This window comes from Ahaetulla prasina, chromosome 1, assembly GCF_028640845.1.
Source record: "Ahaetulla prasina isolate Xishuangbanna chromosome 1, ASM2864084v1, whole genome shotgun sequence".
Classification (NCBI taxonomy): Eukaryota; Metazoa; Chordata; class Lepidosauria; order Squamata; family Colubridae; genus Ahaetulla; species Ahaetulla prasina.
In genome coordinates this window covers 190,875,186-190,893,019 of record NC_080539.1, presented here as the reverse complement: position 1 = coordinate 190,893,019, position 17,834 = coordinate 190,875,186, and the positions used below count along the sequence as shown (strand labels likewise).

Here is a 17,834-nt window from a genome sequence, read left to right as displayed (position 1 = left end):
TCCGCTGCCCCCCTCCACGGCCCCAGCCATTGCTGCCCGGCTTCCTCAAAGGCACGGCGCAATTTCAAGGCAGCAGCTCAAATCTGGAGGTGCCGAACAGTGTCCCACTGTGAAAGCCGGGCCAGGTCTCTCCACTGTCCGACTTGCCAATGGGAGCGTTTCTCATCTCCCCCCCACTTGGCTTTTGTGTTCAGTGCTTGGCCGGGGGAGGGGAGTGCTTCCTCACACTGCCCCCTTCTTTCTCTTGGCCTCACCAATGAGGGAGTAAGAAGGCCAGGCTTTGGGGGATGGCCCCCACCCTGCAAGATCCACCCCCACCATTCTCTCCTAGCCCTCTTTTCTGGTGGCAACAGCAAATGTATGACAACAAAGGTGGAATCCTGTTGCAGTGCAAAGGCGAGTACAGGGGATCTTTGTTCCCGCACTAAAGCTTTGCCCTTTCATCCCGACAGCTCTTTCATCCCTCTGCTGTGACACGGAGCCACAACTGAGGGGTGAAAGAGGCATGAGGCTCCAAAGCCATGGGTTGCCAACACCCACTCTAGCTAAATGTCACAAATAAATTGACTCTGGCAGTCTTCAGCAAGAATGATACCAACATCAAAGATCAGAAAAGCTGAGTTTACTGATGCTAACAATTAACAGTAATAGAGTTGGAAGGGACCTTGGAGATCATGTAGTCCAGAGGTAGTCAATCTTTTTATACCTACTGCCCACTTTTGTATCTCTGTTAGTAGTAAAATTTTCTAACGCCCACCGGTTCCACAGTAATGTGTCATGTATCATCGTCTGCACATGCCTCTCGTGCATCATGGATTGGTTTTGGGGGAGGACACCGACTACCAGCTCTGCTTGTCTGTTACAGCTGGGTGGTGTAGGGGAAGATGTGCGAGCTATTCGACTAGGCTCTTTTGTTTGTGGTTGCACTATAGCGCCATTTAGTTTCACCTACATAACGTGAACTACACTTATGCGTGGGCAATACAAATAGTATATTTTCAGAAATTTAAATTGTCACGGGGAATTTTATAAAAACCTAATGAAAATGTTTTTAAATAATGCTATGAATTTTTTTTTAAAGTCAATTAAATTAAAAAAAAAGGAAAGGGCTTCAGTAAACCCCTACCGCCCACCATGAAACCTGGAACGCCCACTAGTGGGCGGTAGGGACCAGGTTGACTACCACTGATCTAGTCCAATCCCCTGCTCTCTCATTCATTGGCGAACAATGATTAAACCTTGGATGAACTCTAAGGTTTCACCGAATCCTATAGTCTTCTTCCCATTTGCCACTGAAAATCTGGGGCAAAATCTTTTTTCATCTAATTTTTATGGTAATCAATCTAGAAACTATGTAAAGCTTTCTCAGAACAAAGGAGTAATAATTTATTTAAAGAACAGGATATATTTATTTAAAGAACAGGATATATGAACAGAATTATTATAGACACACAGTACTTTGATTTTTTTTCTTTTATATTGCATCTTTTCAAATGCTCCCTCTGACTACAAAATGGGTTGGGACTGTAGCTGATTCTGTAATATTAAACAACAGTAATAAAAATATATAAGACTCTCATGTTTTTCAAAATATTCACCTCCATCTTTCAGCTTCTTTTAAGAGGACAAAGGCTAAATATTTTATTGATTTATGTAATGTACATTATTATTTTATACCTCATATTTTTACTCTGTCCTCATAGTTACTTATGAAATACAGCCCCCTTTTCCTCATACAAAATTGAATGTAGCCCTCAGTTCAAAACTAGTTGCCCATTCATGAACAAAACAGATAAAACCTTTGTTTTACAATACTCTTCTGCCTCATTTCTTAATACAGCTTTCATATAATTTACCAGTTCTATTGCTCATTTTTTAATTTACCTTGTGTGATGGTTTCAGAGATGGGCAAACTCTCTTGATTATCTTTGAGTGTGTAAACACTGACATTGTATTCCACACCAGGACTCAAATTTTCAAAAATGCAGGATGTATCTTCTGCTTGCACTTGCTCCTCCAGAGTGTAGCCTTCTTGCCCATTTGTAGGGACTGTTGTAATTCTGTATCCAGTGATATCTAATACAAAATGACAAATAGCCGCACATAATGTAATCTTTAAAATATAGCAATCAGTGTAGTTATTTTAAGATATTCAATTATTTTAACACTCCAAATCAAGTAACTGTAATTGTCTATATATCTTTTAAATATTGATTTAGGACCATTTGATATTTACTATCCTTATTCTAGTCACCTTTGAAGTAATATTTAAATATTAGACCATAGATTAAGAGGATTGTTTCTATACCAGAGTATGATTTTTCTGGCTATCAAACATCAAATTTTTATTCTATTACATACTATGTTATTTTTCATTAATTTTAAATGCCTGAAGCTTAAAACTCAGGAGAGTATTTCAAAATGTGCAAAATGCTCTAGAAAATGGAACCACTACCTGTTAGGAAAACTACCTGCTAGAAGCTATCCCATACCAATAACCTGATTATCAAAAGCATTATCAATAACCTGATTATCAACAGCACATCAGCTCAGTTGGCATAAGCCTCGGGTGAGCTATTCCAGAGAGCTGGACGCTCTAGTCAAAAGGAGATTCGTGGGCAAGGATAAGGTACCTGGAGTAGTGCTTTTTTTCCAAGAAACAGTAAGGATTCCAGTGTCAGGGTTAGAATCAAGATGCAAGTTTGTGGGAGGAGATGGTGCTGAGAAATAAAAGCAAAATATTAGATTTGTTGAAAAACGCAAATCAACATTTCTTGTGCTTTAAACAGACAAAATTGAATCTCAGAAGTTTTCAACAATTGCTCTTTCCATTTGCAATGTTTTTTTTTAATGTCACAGAGATATGATAAAATGACTGTCTAAACTCAGTTCTAGAAACTTATTGATAGCTTAGTAGCACTTTTTCCAACAGCAGCTGAGCTCTGCGAGTTGATCTATAGGATATAGGCAACTACAGCCCCATGTTTCCTTTTAAATTGGAATCTTCATTTAGATCAGGGGTGTCCAAACTTGGTCCCTTTAAGACTTGTGGACTTCAACTCCCAGAGTCCCTCAGCCAGCAAAGCTGGCTGAGGAACTCTGGGAATTGAAGTCCACAAGTCTTAAAGGGACCAAGTTTGGACACCCCTGATTTAGATAATGCACATTTTGTGGAATTGTGGCACAATATTAAACACTAACTATTTACAAGTATATTACAAAAATATAGTTATAAAATCACATCACAACCTTGCTTATCTCAAGTTATATCAGATATTTTTTTAAAATGTTTTATTAAGAAAACCATTTGGTCCAAAATATTTCCACTGAAATTAGTGGGGGCAAACTTAAGAGACTAAATAGCTTTGGTATCTTTGCTTCAGTATATAATGAGATATTTAAATGACCCATACGTGTGACTACTGTCTTGACGATAGGTGTTGTTCTTTCTTGACCATCCTTAATAACATTAATGCTGTAGATATATTCTACACCAGGAGTTAGGCCAGATATAACAATACTTCCAGATTCTGAGATGACCTCCCTTGGAGCTTCTCCACCTTGGCTTGGTCTCACCCCTAGCTGTAATAGGAAAAGAATAAACAATCTTTTGCTGATAATTATATATTGGTTTCTGTCCAATGCTAGGACAGAAGCTTAAGACAGAAGCTTAAGACAGAAGCGAGCTTAAAACCTATTTATTCATCTGCGCTGGACTGGGGTAGTGTTTTAATGTGTTTTAATGTGTTTTAATGGGTTTTTAGTTCCAAATTTTAATTCTGGCCAATTTTAATAAGTTTTTTAATTGTATTTTTTAATCTGTATTTATAGTATTGTATTTTTATTTGGCTGTGAACCGCCCTGAGTCCTTCGGGAGAAGGGCGGTATACAAATGTAAATAATAAATAAATAAAATAAAAATAAATAAATGATGAACCTCAACTTTTTGAGAATCTGGTCAACTTTCAGAAAATATACATTAGGAATGCATATGGAATTAAAGCTGCCAAGGTAAGAGTTAAGAGAGATATGGATAGGAGAAGGGATATGATGTTTTATGGTTTTAATAACATCTTAAAAAATAACTTAAATAATTTTAGACATCAGGAATTTAGTAGTTTTCAACCTTACCAATTTTAAGATGTGTGCACTTCAACTCCCAGAATTTCCCCAGTCAGCATGGTCCACTCCCTCTTCTCCTTATACTCAACTTTAACAGAGAAAATCTCAGAATTTCACAATTTTGCTATGCAGGGAGGTATGTTACTAACATTCCTTTTCATTAAGCTGAAAATTGTTCCATAGGTTATCTGTTAAAGCTTATTACATGCTTCTGTCCTCTTGTATATTTTCAGGGAGAAGCTGTTCTTTATCTTATTTCTTAATTTCTCTCTTGTCTTGGGAACTCCAAAAGACTATTACAAAATTCTAAAATATCAACAGTTACAGTTTTTAGGAGAACCGGTTTGCACCAAGACAAATTCCTTGTGTGTCCAATCACACTTGGCCAATAAAATTCTATTCTATTCTATTCTATTCTATTCTATTCTATTCTATTCTATTCTATTCTATTCTATTCTATTCTATTCTCATTGCAGTGGGAACAGTTGGAAATTTCAGAGCTCTGCCAAGCTCCTTGAAAACCAGCCAGTCTGCATGCCGGGAGACTCTACAGAGTCAAAACCACCCTGGAGGGTGGCGAAGGAAAGAGAGGTGCTTCATCGACCACAAGGAAACAGCAATTTCCTCGTTAGGTCCGAAGAAAGCTCTCCGAACGGCAGCAGGGACGACAGCCATTTTTGGCAAGAAACAAACTGTGACAATCAAGACAATAAGGTTTGTGCTGAAGTGGTACGTGGACAGAGCATTAAAACAGACAATTGAGACAACTTCCAACTTTTATTCTAGAGACCTAACCCAAGTAAAAGAATTTTAAAAATAATACCCAAACGTTGAAATATAGAAAACTTGGAAAAGATTTTACAATTCTTTAAAAAGTGATTACTGGGAGAAACTTTTTTTTTAATTTTAATTTCTAAACCCCCCCCCCCATCGGTTGACGATCAGCTGTTGTTTTTCACACACTGTTTAATGGATTTGAAGCAGGAGAGCCATCTAACTAGAGGAAGAAGATTACTGCAACATGGGAAAGGGGCAATTGTTTAAGATACACAAAGAAAAGGAGTGAAAGTAACACCTAGAAGGCCACTTGATCTTGATTCTATTTCAGTAGGTGACTTGAATGTTTGGAAATATCTTGTGAGCTTTTTGAAGATGTTTAAGACAATTTGAATTGCAAATAACTAAAACCCTATTGAAATTGTTTACTGGAAGGTGGATTTGAAAGATTTGAGGGAACGTGGTGGGCCAATTTGGATTTGGATTACTAATGCTACTTGATAGAACATTCTACGAGGCAAAAGAAGAAAGGTGATAGAAGGAAAAAAAGAAAGAAGAAAAGATAAATAAGACTTTAAAATTTGGACAATTGGGAAGGTGTAAACTGGAAATTATAAAGATTTTAAATTATCAATTTATAGTTTTTAAGGAATACAAATTTAGGCGATTTGGAGGAATTCTGAGATTGACTAAATTTTATTAATAATTGACTTATTTGGGGTTTTTAGATATTGGGATACTGGACTATTAGAGGTATATTGAGTAATTTTTAATATATTAAACTGATACAAAATGACCCAACAGGAGAAAATAAAGTTCTATGAAGAAATGTTAGTGATGCTTAAAAGTATTTATGAAAATGTGACAAAGAATCATAAGGAGATGAAGGGATTGTTCAAAGATAAAGATGTGAGTGTAGAAGATCCTCAATAGATGATGGGAAAAGATGAACATGATATTCAGAAGACAGATGAGAAATGTGAAGGAGTGCTGGAGAAGACAAATCAAAATAATCTACAAGAAGACAAAAACACTGAAGAGATAGTAACAATAAGTACTAAGAATCAAATAAATAAGACCTTAAGAGTTTACAATAGAACAGAGGGAAAAAAGGAAGATTTTCCAAAAATAATGAAATGGATGGGTTATGGATGGGTATCCAAATGATGCAGCGGAAGGAGACAAGGGGTAAGACAGAGGAAACATTCAGTTTGTGCAAAAATGTTAGAAAGAAATATAGAATCTCAAGAGAAAAATACAAAAAAAGTTACCAAAAAGTCAATAAATGATGAAATTCTAAAAAGGCTAAAAGATGATGTTGCATATCTTGCAATATGGTGATTGCATTAAAAACTAATAGAAAAAAGTAGAAAGTATAAAAGTAGAAAGTATATTGGGAAAATAGTACTAAGTATATTGACATATAATAGAATTTATTATAATCACAAATATACTAAGGCTAGGAGGTGGAAGACTATGATTAGGTATATTTAAATGTATTATTATTATTATTATTAACAGTGTGTAAAAATATATTGAAATTTAATATATTAAATTCAAGGACTATAAATTCTCCTGGGACTGATTAAACTTTATTAATTGTTTTATTGATGTTTATAGAAAATTGAGATAGTGGAATTATGGTGGAACATTGAATAATATCTAAAATATTAAATATTAGTGATTCAGCAGGGGTCAACAAATACATTGTATGAAGAAATGATATTAATGTTTAAATATATTTATGGAGAAAGTATAAAGAATCATAAAGAGAGAATGGTATTGTTTAAAAGCAAAGATGTGAATGTAGAAGAACCCGAACAAATGGGAAGATTAGAATAGAATAGAATAGAATAGAATAGAATAGAATAGAATAGAATAGAATAGAATAGAATAGAATACTTTATTGGCCAAGTATGATTGGACACACCAGGAATTTGTCTCCAGTGCATAAGCTCTCAGTATACATACTAACAATGAAGTAACATATTCATAAGATGTAAATAGGAGAAGGTAGTAGAAAAGATGAAAAGAATAATAGTAATACAACTATATTACATTATTTTATTTTCTCATTTTACAGTATTTTATTCTCCTTATGAGCACTGAGAACATACACACACTTGGCCAATAAAGAATTCTATTTTATTCTATTAAACATCCTTAGAAATAAGACAGTAATGTGGTAATCAGATATTCAGCAGAATAATGGCACGTGGGGAAAAAACCTGTCTTTGTGTCTAGTTGTTAAGAGATGTTGAAACAGTTCAGGAGTTGAAACATTGGACATATGGACCCAGAAGTTAATTTTAATAGCATCTACCTCTATAGATAGTGTCTAAAAAATGTTATGGAACAAGTTCTACCTGACAAAATCAAAACTGATATACAAGGGATATAGAAACAACAAACCAAGAAACAACAACAAACCTGGATAATTTTCTTATATTGGATTTAGAAAGAAAAAAAAAGCTTTTCAAAGTTTTGAAGACATTTGTGAGATGGGACAGAAAAAAATAAAATCAAGCTATGTATTAATAACTTAACTAAAAGTTAAGATTGTTTGAAGTAAACAAAGGACGATAAAGTTGTTGTTGTTTTAATCACAGTTAAAATGGGTATATTGTCATTTCTGGTAACCTTTAAAGGACTTTTGCTGACATCAGGATGAACCAGTGGTGAGTTGCCCCCAGTTCGGACCGGTTCTATAGAACCGGTAGTAAAACCGGTGGGAGGCTCCACCCACTGAACATCATCAAAAGCGATTTGCACATGTGCAAAAGAGCACATGCGCGGGCACAATGCGAATCGGTAGTGAAGGTAAGTAGAACCCACCCCTAGGATCAACATGGTAGTGCTTTATAGTGATTTGTTTATAGACAAGAGATAGGGTATAAGAAGAGATCAAATGTTATATTTTAAGAAGAAAATTATATGTTATTAAAATTGTTTATATAGGTAGTCCTCAACTTGCAACAATTGAGCCCAAAATTTCCATTTTCCATTAAGCAAGGCAGTTAAATGCCTCCTTGCCCTCCTGTCCATTGTTAAACCTTTATTCTCATTCCTTTGTAAGACATTTTACTTGTAAATGTGTGTGCATCCGCCTCCCTTAGTGCTTTTTAAGTTTCATTTTTTAAAAAGTATCTTTCAGGCATGAAAAGGGGAAATATAAACCAAGAGAATAAAGTAGCTCTGACTTTGTGTTGTTTTGAAAGTAATACATCTGAAAACATTTTATGAAGGTAAGGAAAAACAGCATCATCCACAAAATGAATTTAAAAATATTGACATTTTCGTTTCTGTTTTCTAAGATGAACCAAAGAGCTAAAGAAGCCATAAGGAAAATTGTGTGAATCCATTGCAGCAAAAACAAAAGTATTGTGGGATAGCCTTAAAAAAAAGATCACAGCAAACACTTGAATGGACTTTATCTGTGTCTCTTGCGCTTTGTATCTCTCCCATCTCAATACTGACATATTTTTTCGATTTATATCCCTCCATTTGAGCGCTTGATGAGGCATACATAGCATTCTCCTGGTTTTTTTCTTGCAACAACAACCCTAAGAGGTAGATTGTGCTGAGAGTGAAACTACTAACCCAAAGTCAACCAGTGAGCTTCTGTGGCTAAAACTGAACTTGAACCTGGGTTTCACTATTCCAGAGTTGAATTTTTATATTCATAAGATAGGAGTTTGTTGTTTATTCAAAATGCAGCATTAAAAAAAAAGGCGGATTGCTGCTTAAAAAAAAAATAGGGGACATATCCAAAGCATGTGGGGTGGTCAAACTACATTTTGAAGCTGAATGTCAAAAGATTATGATCTGTGAAGAGGATGGGATTTATTCCTAAAGAAAGAGCCTTAATTTGGCTCTTCGTGAATATGAAGAAAAAAACAATATTAGAAAAAGAGGAAGTGGCTTTTCCTGTGAATTCATGGAAAGAAGCAAGGTAATATGCGGAACAGTCAATGAAAACATTTCTTCTAACAGGACTGTAAAGTAAGAATAGAATAGAATAGAATTTTATTGGCCAAGTGTGATTGGACACACAAGGAATTTGTCTTGGTGCATATGCTCTCAGTTGTAGAAGTTAGAAGTTGGAAGATAAAGATTATGTATATTTAATTGTATTATTATTGTTAGCACTGTGTAAAAAATATACTGACCCAGTCAATACACTGTCCACAAAATATGTTGGTTGTTAAAGGAAAATTACAAATAAAACATACCAAAAAAACCAACTATTACAGTTTTTCATTTTGTTAAGTAATACAGTAAAATTATTCACTCTGACTTTGACAGATGGAATACCATCTGGATTATTTTTGGCTTAAGCACTGCAATATACATAAATTATTAACAAATGCCATCATCGAAAAAGAAGAAACTTGCACATGAAACAAAGTGCCAGTTTTAATTGCAAGTATATATGAAGAGGTCATCACATGCTGCCAGTATTTTTCAATCTCATTTCATCAAGCAGTGATTTTGTTTTCTGTAGATTTTTTACTATTTCTTATTTAAACACTATTTTGACCATTTTATCATTTGCAAATTAAAACATTTATTTCTAGAGTAGTCCTTGTCTAGGTAGCAGTATGGCATTTTTATTTAATAAAATTAATCAGGAAAATAGTGAGCCTGAGATCTTTATGAACATTATTCTCTTCTCTATCATATTAGAATTTAAATGTATAGTTTTTGATCAATTTATTAAAAATTACTACATGTTATTAAACAATTACTAGCTATGTGTAATTATATACTGTAAAGACTCCAAACATTTCCCAAACAATGTTTATCCACAATTGCTGTGAGCAAGCAATTTATGAAAAGTAGGGTGGAGACAGAGCCTATTTCCTACCTTAAAACCAAGTCTAGGTGCAGGGATCCAGGTAACAACAATGGATGCCTCTGTCACTTCAGTGTTATAGGGAGGAACTGAGCCTGTGGATTGCACTGTCAAAGCAAATGTAAAGCCAGGCTTATTATATTATTATATATATATATATATTATTTATTAATAGCCTGCTTTCCTACTTAAAAAGCACATCAAAGTGGCTGGCAAAATAATTTAAAATTAAACAGAATTAAATCGTAACTAAAATTTAAAATCACAGATTTATAAAATATAAATTATAATCATACATTACACATACACATACATAGTTTTGTCAGGTGCAAAAAATCAGAATAGCTCCAAGAATAGTTCAAACAGATGTCTTTATTGTTGATCACCAGTTTATAAGAATCTTGCCAGACTGACTTCCTTTACTTATGAAAGTGCAGACTGTAAGAAACCTAAGAGTCTGGCCTCAAATGCTTCCTCCCCCAATGAACTTTAAACTGGAATATCTTTTACCCTATTACCCTATTTCCTATTGCAGCCCCTTCTCCTTCAGCTGGTGGTTCCACCATAGTACTGTGATAATCAGAGATCATCCATTCCAATACAACATTTTAAATTAGGAGTAAACCTAATAGATACTTTGTTTTAGTTATTTCACATTTGTAAATGGTTTTCATTATTTATTTCAACCCAGTTGAGAAATTGAGCTAAACAGTGGTTTAGGAATTAAAAATTACTTTAAAAAATCTCTGCATAGCCATGTCTACTATGTAGCAACTGTGATAAAAATATTTTAAAGTTCCTTCAAGTCTTATTTTGAATATTTGATACCACATATGAATCGTAGCCTAGAATGACCTTGGAATATAAATCTTAGATCTTAGTTACCAGGAACGTTTAATTTGGAACAGATACAAGCCAGAAAACAACCAGTAACAGGTTCAGCCAAATCTGAAATGAACTAACCTTTCTAAATTGGAAAATGTTTACATCTATCAGCCAAAAACAGCTTGTATACAATAGCTAATTCATTGATCTAATGGTTTTTTTTCTGATTTAGCCATACTAGGGGGTTTGCTTAGGTCAGTAGAAAAAAAAGTTTATCAGGCACAAATTCTGACCCCCATCTGGATGGCAAAAGTAGATTTTCTGAGTTTCTGAAAGGCTGCTATTCATAATAATGTGCCATGGTCAGTTTATTAAGTTAACCTTTATGTGGCAATCTATGTTTTCACTCAAGGCAGTATCAAAATTAAGCATGGATGTGGCTTCAAGTAGGTAATTTAAATTGTACCTCATTAAAGAAAATGACCACTGGAAAAATACAAGAACTGTAAGGTTTGACTAAAGACATTCAAATGATCTTTGTACAATAAGAAAGAAAGAAAGAATTGTTCTTGGTACAATGGAATTATAATCCTTTTTTATGTTTTTCTGATGGCTTTTAAGTTTTGCCAAACTAGAAATATGTTTTTAATAAAGTACATGATTAAGAGACATGCCATAAAACTTAATATTTTCTTTAACTAAAACTAATAATAGATATTTTACAGGCATATTAGGCAGGAAATGTGCTGAAATTACAGGGTTCCAGAGGAAGGCTGATCCATTTTCCCGCCATTGTCTGGACTTATTGTTCATTTCATAGGCTCTGGGAGGGAGAGTACTAACATTAAAGAAGGAGTCCCCAACCCCACGGTTTGTGGACCAGCACCGGTCCATGAAATGCCAGCACCAGTCTGCACAAACAAGCAAAGCCCCATCCATGGGATGCAGGCAGCATGCAACATGCCTCCTCCGGTCCACGGAAAAACCTTTCTCCACAGAACCACTCCCTGGTGCCCAAAAGGTTGGGGGTTGCTGCCTTAAAGAAAGTCAAATAAGAAATCTGTGGTTTTCTTTAAAAACTTTGCAATCTTACGACTCCCAAGCTAAGTCCTGGGCATTGATAAATTTCCCAATTTAAAAAATCCATTGATGGTACAATGTTAGATTAAACTGAACACCTTGCTTAAGAAATATCAAATATCCAATTATGATCATTTTTTTCTTTATTAAGGTAGTTCTGAGAATCATTTTTGGGAGGTGGCAAACAAAGACTATTTCACACTTACATGTTGTGAAGGTTCCCTTTTCTGGATTGCTCTTTTGATTACCCTTGACAGCTACTAGAGACATAGTATACTCAGAGCCAGGCTGCAAATTCCTCAGCAGATATTTGGTGGCTGATGGCCCTACAGTGTATTGTTTTGGATGACCATCTGTAATAGGCTGCACAGTAAGTTGGTATCCTGAAATACGAGCTCGTGGGGACTTCCATGTGACTAGTGCAGTAGAGGGTGTCTCACTGACAAGCCGCAAATTGGTCGGGCCATCAAGTTCTAGAAAGATAAGTCAAAAGGTTTTTTATAATATAATAAAATATAAGTGTATTATTTATTGTATATAGACATCCATCTACCTAAAAAACTAGCTAGTGAACAAGAGATTCTATTAAACCACAATTAAATTACATACACACCTACATATACATACTTATTTTATTGTCCTTCATAATGCAGCCTGACCTCCTGAAGGAGGAGGGACAATTGGGGGGATATGATATGTTTGCCATATTTTGTCTCAGTTCCAGCTTAATGTCAGGCTACCTCCGACAGTAAATAGGAAAGAATTCACCTTGACTCCATTTGGAATGAAAACAAGTACTTTTACTTTTACAGTCTTGATAGCAGCCAAGCAAAGCTGGAACTGAGACAAAATATGGCAAACATATCATATCCCCCCAATTGTCCCTCCTCCTTCAGGAGGTCAGGCTGGTCTGGTCCAATGCCAACTCCTTCACGGCCCCTCGTGGTAATCTTCTTCCACAGGTCTCTGGATGTCAGTCAACTCAGGAATGCAGTGTCGGTTAGAAAAGCGCGCGCTGATAACACTCAATCATTAATCATCCCTCCTCCCTGTTATGTCAGCCGACACACTTAATAAGCTCCTTTCCCTTACCCCGGACGGTGGTATGATACATCTCATGATCTTAAGAGTTTATAATACAGAAATAAACATTTTACATTCTATCTACTGATATAATCATTTAAAAGTAAATGAAGAGTGGAGTGGAGGCTGACAGAATACTTTAAATTAGAATTTACATTATCATTACTACTAATACTAGAAACAATTAGTAATACTAATAATATAATTTTATTCTATTTTACATATTTATGTATTAAATTATATTGCATCTTATCCTATAACTATTGTATTTTACCCTACTCTTATTTTAAATTGTTTGTATAGGATTTTATTGGTGATATACGTTTGAACCTTGTGCTTTGATATGGCTTATAGACTAATCAATAAATCTATCTACCTACTAATAATAGGAACCTGACATTGACTTTTTACAACCTCTACATTATCTACTATATTCTTCGGAGTATAAGACACTCCAGACTACAAGACACACCTACCTTTTTGGGGGAGGAAAACAAGAAAAAAAATCTGCCTCTGCCTCCCAGAAATTTGCTTCCTTGCAGCAAACAGCAAAGGCTGAAAATGGGACACACAGAAGCAGCAATAGGCTATGGCAATCCCTGCAGCCTGAAACAGCTGATGGTTGGGAGGCCAATCCAACCAACAATCAGCTGCTTGTGCTAATCAGGCTGTGCTGAAGCTGAAACTGAAATGGGCTGTTTGCTGCAAGAAGGCAAACTGCTGGGAGGCAGAGGCTAAAGGACGGGGGCCGGCGGGTGGGCGGGGCTACATTCGCTGTATAAGATGCATCCAAATTTTCACCCTCTTTTGAGGTGAAGTGCATCTTATACTCTGAAAAATACGGTATATAGTTAAATGGGTTTTACAAAATTTTACATGTCCAGTCTTTTCCTTCATTCTGCTTATTTCATATCACTCTTGACTGTGTCCATGTCTGGAATAAAACAGCCTGCTACATCATTGCATGACTTATGCCATTAAGTTTTCAACCTAGTCAAAATGCTGCATATTGGGTATACAGTATATAGTTCCTGTACAAGGCTATTTTTCACTGAGACGGATTACAGTACAATCTGGAGTTTGAATTACAGCCACATTCAGTTGCAGAAATCATAAAAAAGTTGTCAATGATTTCCTTGTGGTGGGGAGAGATAAAAACAGAAAACTATTGTCACAGGATACATGGGACATAATTATATTAAGTCTAGTGCATTGGATGAATTAATTCTCAATTTGTTTGTTTGCCCTTTTTTATGTGTGTTCTTGCCTATCAGCATACCAACCATGTACTATTTGTGTGGCAAGTTCCACAAAAGCCAAAAGCCAAAAGCCAGTCTGACCTATCAGACTGAATGCTAGCTACAAACAGGATTTCTCAATCTTTGTTCAATAAAACAGCAGCATTTTCTAAATAACTTAAGCTATCCCATAATCTGATTCCAATATAAGTTTTGTTGTCATGGTTTATATCTTCAATTTTACTTGTCAAACAAGTACCCTATTAATGAATGAAAAAAGAAGTTGGCATTCTTTCTTCAGATGCCCACTCTACAATTTAGAAAAAAATAATTGCTAACAGACTTTCGGATGCCAGTCTAGGGGACTAGACTGAAATTTAATGTAGAGAAAAGTAAGATTTTACATATAAGGCAGAAAAAATCAAATGTACAAGTACTGATTAGGTGAAATCTGGCTCAAAAGCAGTTAAACTGTGAGAGGGATCTTGGAATCCTAGTGGATAATCACTTGAATATGAGCCAACAGTGTGCAGCCGCCGCCAAAAAAGCTAATGCAATCTTTGGTTGCATAAACAGAGGCATAGAATCATAAAGTAAAATATTTCTCGCCACTTCCTGCCTGGACTACTGTAACGCTCTCTACATGGGTCTCCCCTTGAAGAGCACCCGGAGGCTCCAACTGGTCCAGAAAGCGGCTGTGCGAGTAATAGAGGGAACTACTTGTAGCTCCCATATAACACCTCTCCTGCGCAGACTGCACTGGTTGCTGGTGGTCTTCCGGGTACAATTCAAGGTGTTGGTTACCACCTTTAAAGTGCTCCATGGCACAGGACCGGGCTATCTACGGGACCGCCTGCTGTCACCGATAGCCTCCCACCGACCTGTGCGCTCGCACAGGGAGGGTCTCCTCAGGGTGCCGTCAGCCAAACAATGTCGGCTGGCGACCCCCAGGGGGAGAACCTTCTCTGTGCAAGCACCTACTTTCTGGAATGAGCTTCCTCTGGGGCTACGATTACTTCCCCACCTCTGGACCTTCCGCCGTGAACTCAAGACTTTTCTGTTCCACCGTGCAGGGCTGGCCTGATACATTATGGTTTTAATTGGGGTTTTTATTACTTTATTATAGTTTTTAAATGGGGTTAGCCTAATTGAATAAGATTTTTAAATTGCTTTTAATTGAATTTATAATTTCTTTTATGTTGGCTGTAAACCGCCCTGAGTCCTTCGGGAGAAGGGCGGTATAAAAATCAAACAAACAAACAAACAAACAAACAAACAAATAAATAAACATTTCTAAATTCAGGGTTGAAATGAGGGATCCTTGGTGCTTTTTGAGCTTATTTTCCTGCAGATGTTTCGTTACCCAAACTAGGTAATATCATCAGTGCTAGTAAGGAGTGCTGTTTGCTATAAGTTTATATTCTGGTGGCTTGCCCTGTCAGTGTTAGAGATTCTTTGGTTTCGGCTGTTTACTGTTGGCTCTTTGGCAGTTTCTTGATTGGGATATTGTTTACTTGATTGTTGGTCTGAAGTTAACCTTGGAGTTATATGTTATATAAGGCATAGGACCTGGATATTTACGGGACCGCCTTCTGTTACCATATGCCTCCCACCGACCGGTGCGCTCCCATAGAGAGGGTCTCCTCAGGGTGCCGTCTGCCAAACAATGTCGGCTGGCGACCCCAGGGGGAGAGCCTTTGTTGTGACCCAGGTTCCTGGACCCGGACTCCTGGACTTGGATGATTCAGAAAGTGAGGGAGAAGACCTGGCAAGCCCTGCTTCTCTTGGGCCCTCTCCCTCCCTGGCACCCACTCAAAGGGAGGAGGAGGGGTCAGCAAGGCCTGATTCTCCCGAGCCTTCTTCTGATTTGGCAACGGCCCAAGAACAGTTTTGGAGTGATGCAAGACTGCGCAGACGTGACCGGCGCGCGCAGCAGAGGAAGCGTTGGGACAAAGCCAACGAATGATGGTCATGCAGTGACATCTGCAGAGACAATAAATAGGAGGCGGGACTTCCTGGTTTTTTGTCTTGGACAAAGCAATGAATTTGTGCGGGCAAACTGTATCAGTGGAGGGAAGAATATATTCGTGAGTAATTCTGGCCTTATCTATAATTTCCTCGTTATCTCCAGAAACTTGGCAGGCCCATGGGTAGACGTGGCCAGAACATTTATCTATGTAAATAAAGTAGAACAGAAGGCCTTTGACTGACTCTTTGTTGGGAGTATTGGGGGAGGGAAACAGAACATTTTGTCCAAGACCCCGACTAAACCATCTTCCACCGAAGATGGACCATCAGCAGGTACAGCAGCAGTTACAACAGCTACAAGCGGCTAATCAACAGCTCCAGCAACAAGTGGCTCACTTGGCAGGCCAACTTGCTGCCGGGAATGTGCCTGCAGCCCCCCCACATCCTCCCACTCCTCCTCCTCGTCGCAAGTGCCCGATAACCGTGCCGGATAAGTTTTCTGGGCAGCCTGAAATGTTCCCGACCTTCTTGGGACAGTGCCAGCTCTACATGGCTTTGCGGCCAGAGGATTTCCCAGACGACCGGGCTAAGGTGGCCTTCGTGATTAACCTTCTTTCCGGCTCGGCTGCCCGATGGGCTACGCCCCTCTTGCTCCAGGACAGCCCCCTGCTGGCGGACTAACAGTGTTTTTGGCAGCACCTGCGCATCATGTACGAGGACCCCGTTCGGATGCTGACGGCAACCAGGCGCCTTAAGGAACTCCGTCAAGGGAAACGCCCCCTGCAGGAGTACATCGCCGAATTTCGTCTTTTGTGCCAGGACTCTGACTGAAATGATGCAGCGCTGGTGGACGCGTTCCAGGAGGGACTCTCAGAGGAACTGCAAGACGAGCTGGCCCGGGTGGAGGCACCGCGGACCCTCGACAACTTGGTGCCCCTTTGTCTCCGCCTCGACGTCCGTCTGCAACGGCAACCGTCCCATCGCACCCCCCAGGACCTGCCATCGACATCTGCACCCCCACTTCCTGCGCCACCAGCACCCCGGGTCCCCCCACATTTTGTAACCGCTGCGGAAGAGCCCATGGAGTTCGGAGCGGCCAGACCTCGCCTGACAGCCCAGGAGCGGAACCGGAGGCGCCAAGGGGGATTGTGCCTGTACTGTGGGGAGCCCGGCCACTTCGCCGCTTGTTGCCCCAGAAAGGGAAGTGGGGCACGCACGCCGGTCCCTGAATCACAGCGTGACCAATCGGGAAACGGAGCAGGCCCAACCTCGGGGAAACCCTAGGTCAGGCACGTACTAAGCCCCCACTGGACGTTGCGGAAGTAGACTCTGGACCCCCTCGGCATCTGATTCTGGACACACGGATATGGTTAGGGAACCAGTCGGACAGGCTTCAGGCACATGCACTGGTGGACTCAGGGGCCACAACAAACTTTATGGACCAGGCCTTTGTGACCCAGTTTGCGGTCCCCGTGGTTCCGGTGGACCTTCCAATGCGGGTAGAGACAATTGATGGACGAGAACTGGTGTCCGGCCCCATTAAATTCGCCACCCAGCCTTTGCGCCTGGCTATTGGGGACCACAAGGAGGCGATCCAGTTTTATGTCACGGCGAACCTTCATTTTCCCTTGGTCCTTGCGTTGGCCTGGCTTCGGACCCACGATCCTCAGGTGGCCTGGTCGCGGAATGCCATCTCTTTCCCGAGTCTGAAGTGCGTCGACCACATCCGCCACACCTGTGCCGGCCAGAACATCCCCACCGCTGCCATCACCTTGCCTCCTGAGCTGACGGACTTCGCCGACGTGTTCAGCGAGAAGGAGGCGGACCGACCCCCCGCATTGGCCCTACGATTGCCCCGTGGATCTTCTGCCCAACGCACCACTGCC

General features: G+C 38.7%; 1 protein-coding gene across 12 annotated transcripts in view; it reads right to left on the bottom strand.

Annotated features, from left to right (window-relative positions):
• Positions 1–17,834, bottom strand: part of FN1 (fibronectin 1) — a 148,770-nt gene that overhangs the window by 54,579 nt on the left and 76,357 nt on the right. For 11 of the 12 annotated variants that reach the window (XM_058185952.1, XM_058185959.1, XM_058185970.1 and 8 more), the window contains exons 21-25: positions 11,866–12,132; positions 9,767–9,861; positions 3,414–3,582; positions 2,634–2,720; positions 1,885–2,076 (exon numbers count right to left, since the gene is read on the bottom strand). In XM_058185952.1, the coding sequence (XP_058041935.1) occupies positions 1,885–2,076; positions 2,634–2,720; positions 3,414–3,582; positions 9,767–9,861; positions 11,866–12,132 (810 nt within the window). Of the gene's footprint in view, positions 1–1,391; positions 1,537–1,884; positions 2,077–2,633; positions 2,721–3,413; positions 3,583–9,766; positions 9,862–11,865; positions 12,133–17,834 lie in introns of those variants that run through there. The other variant, XM_058186045.1, reaches the window with a different exon arrangement.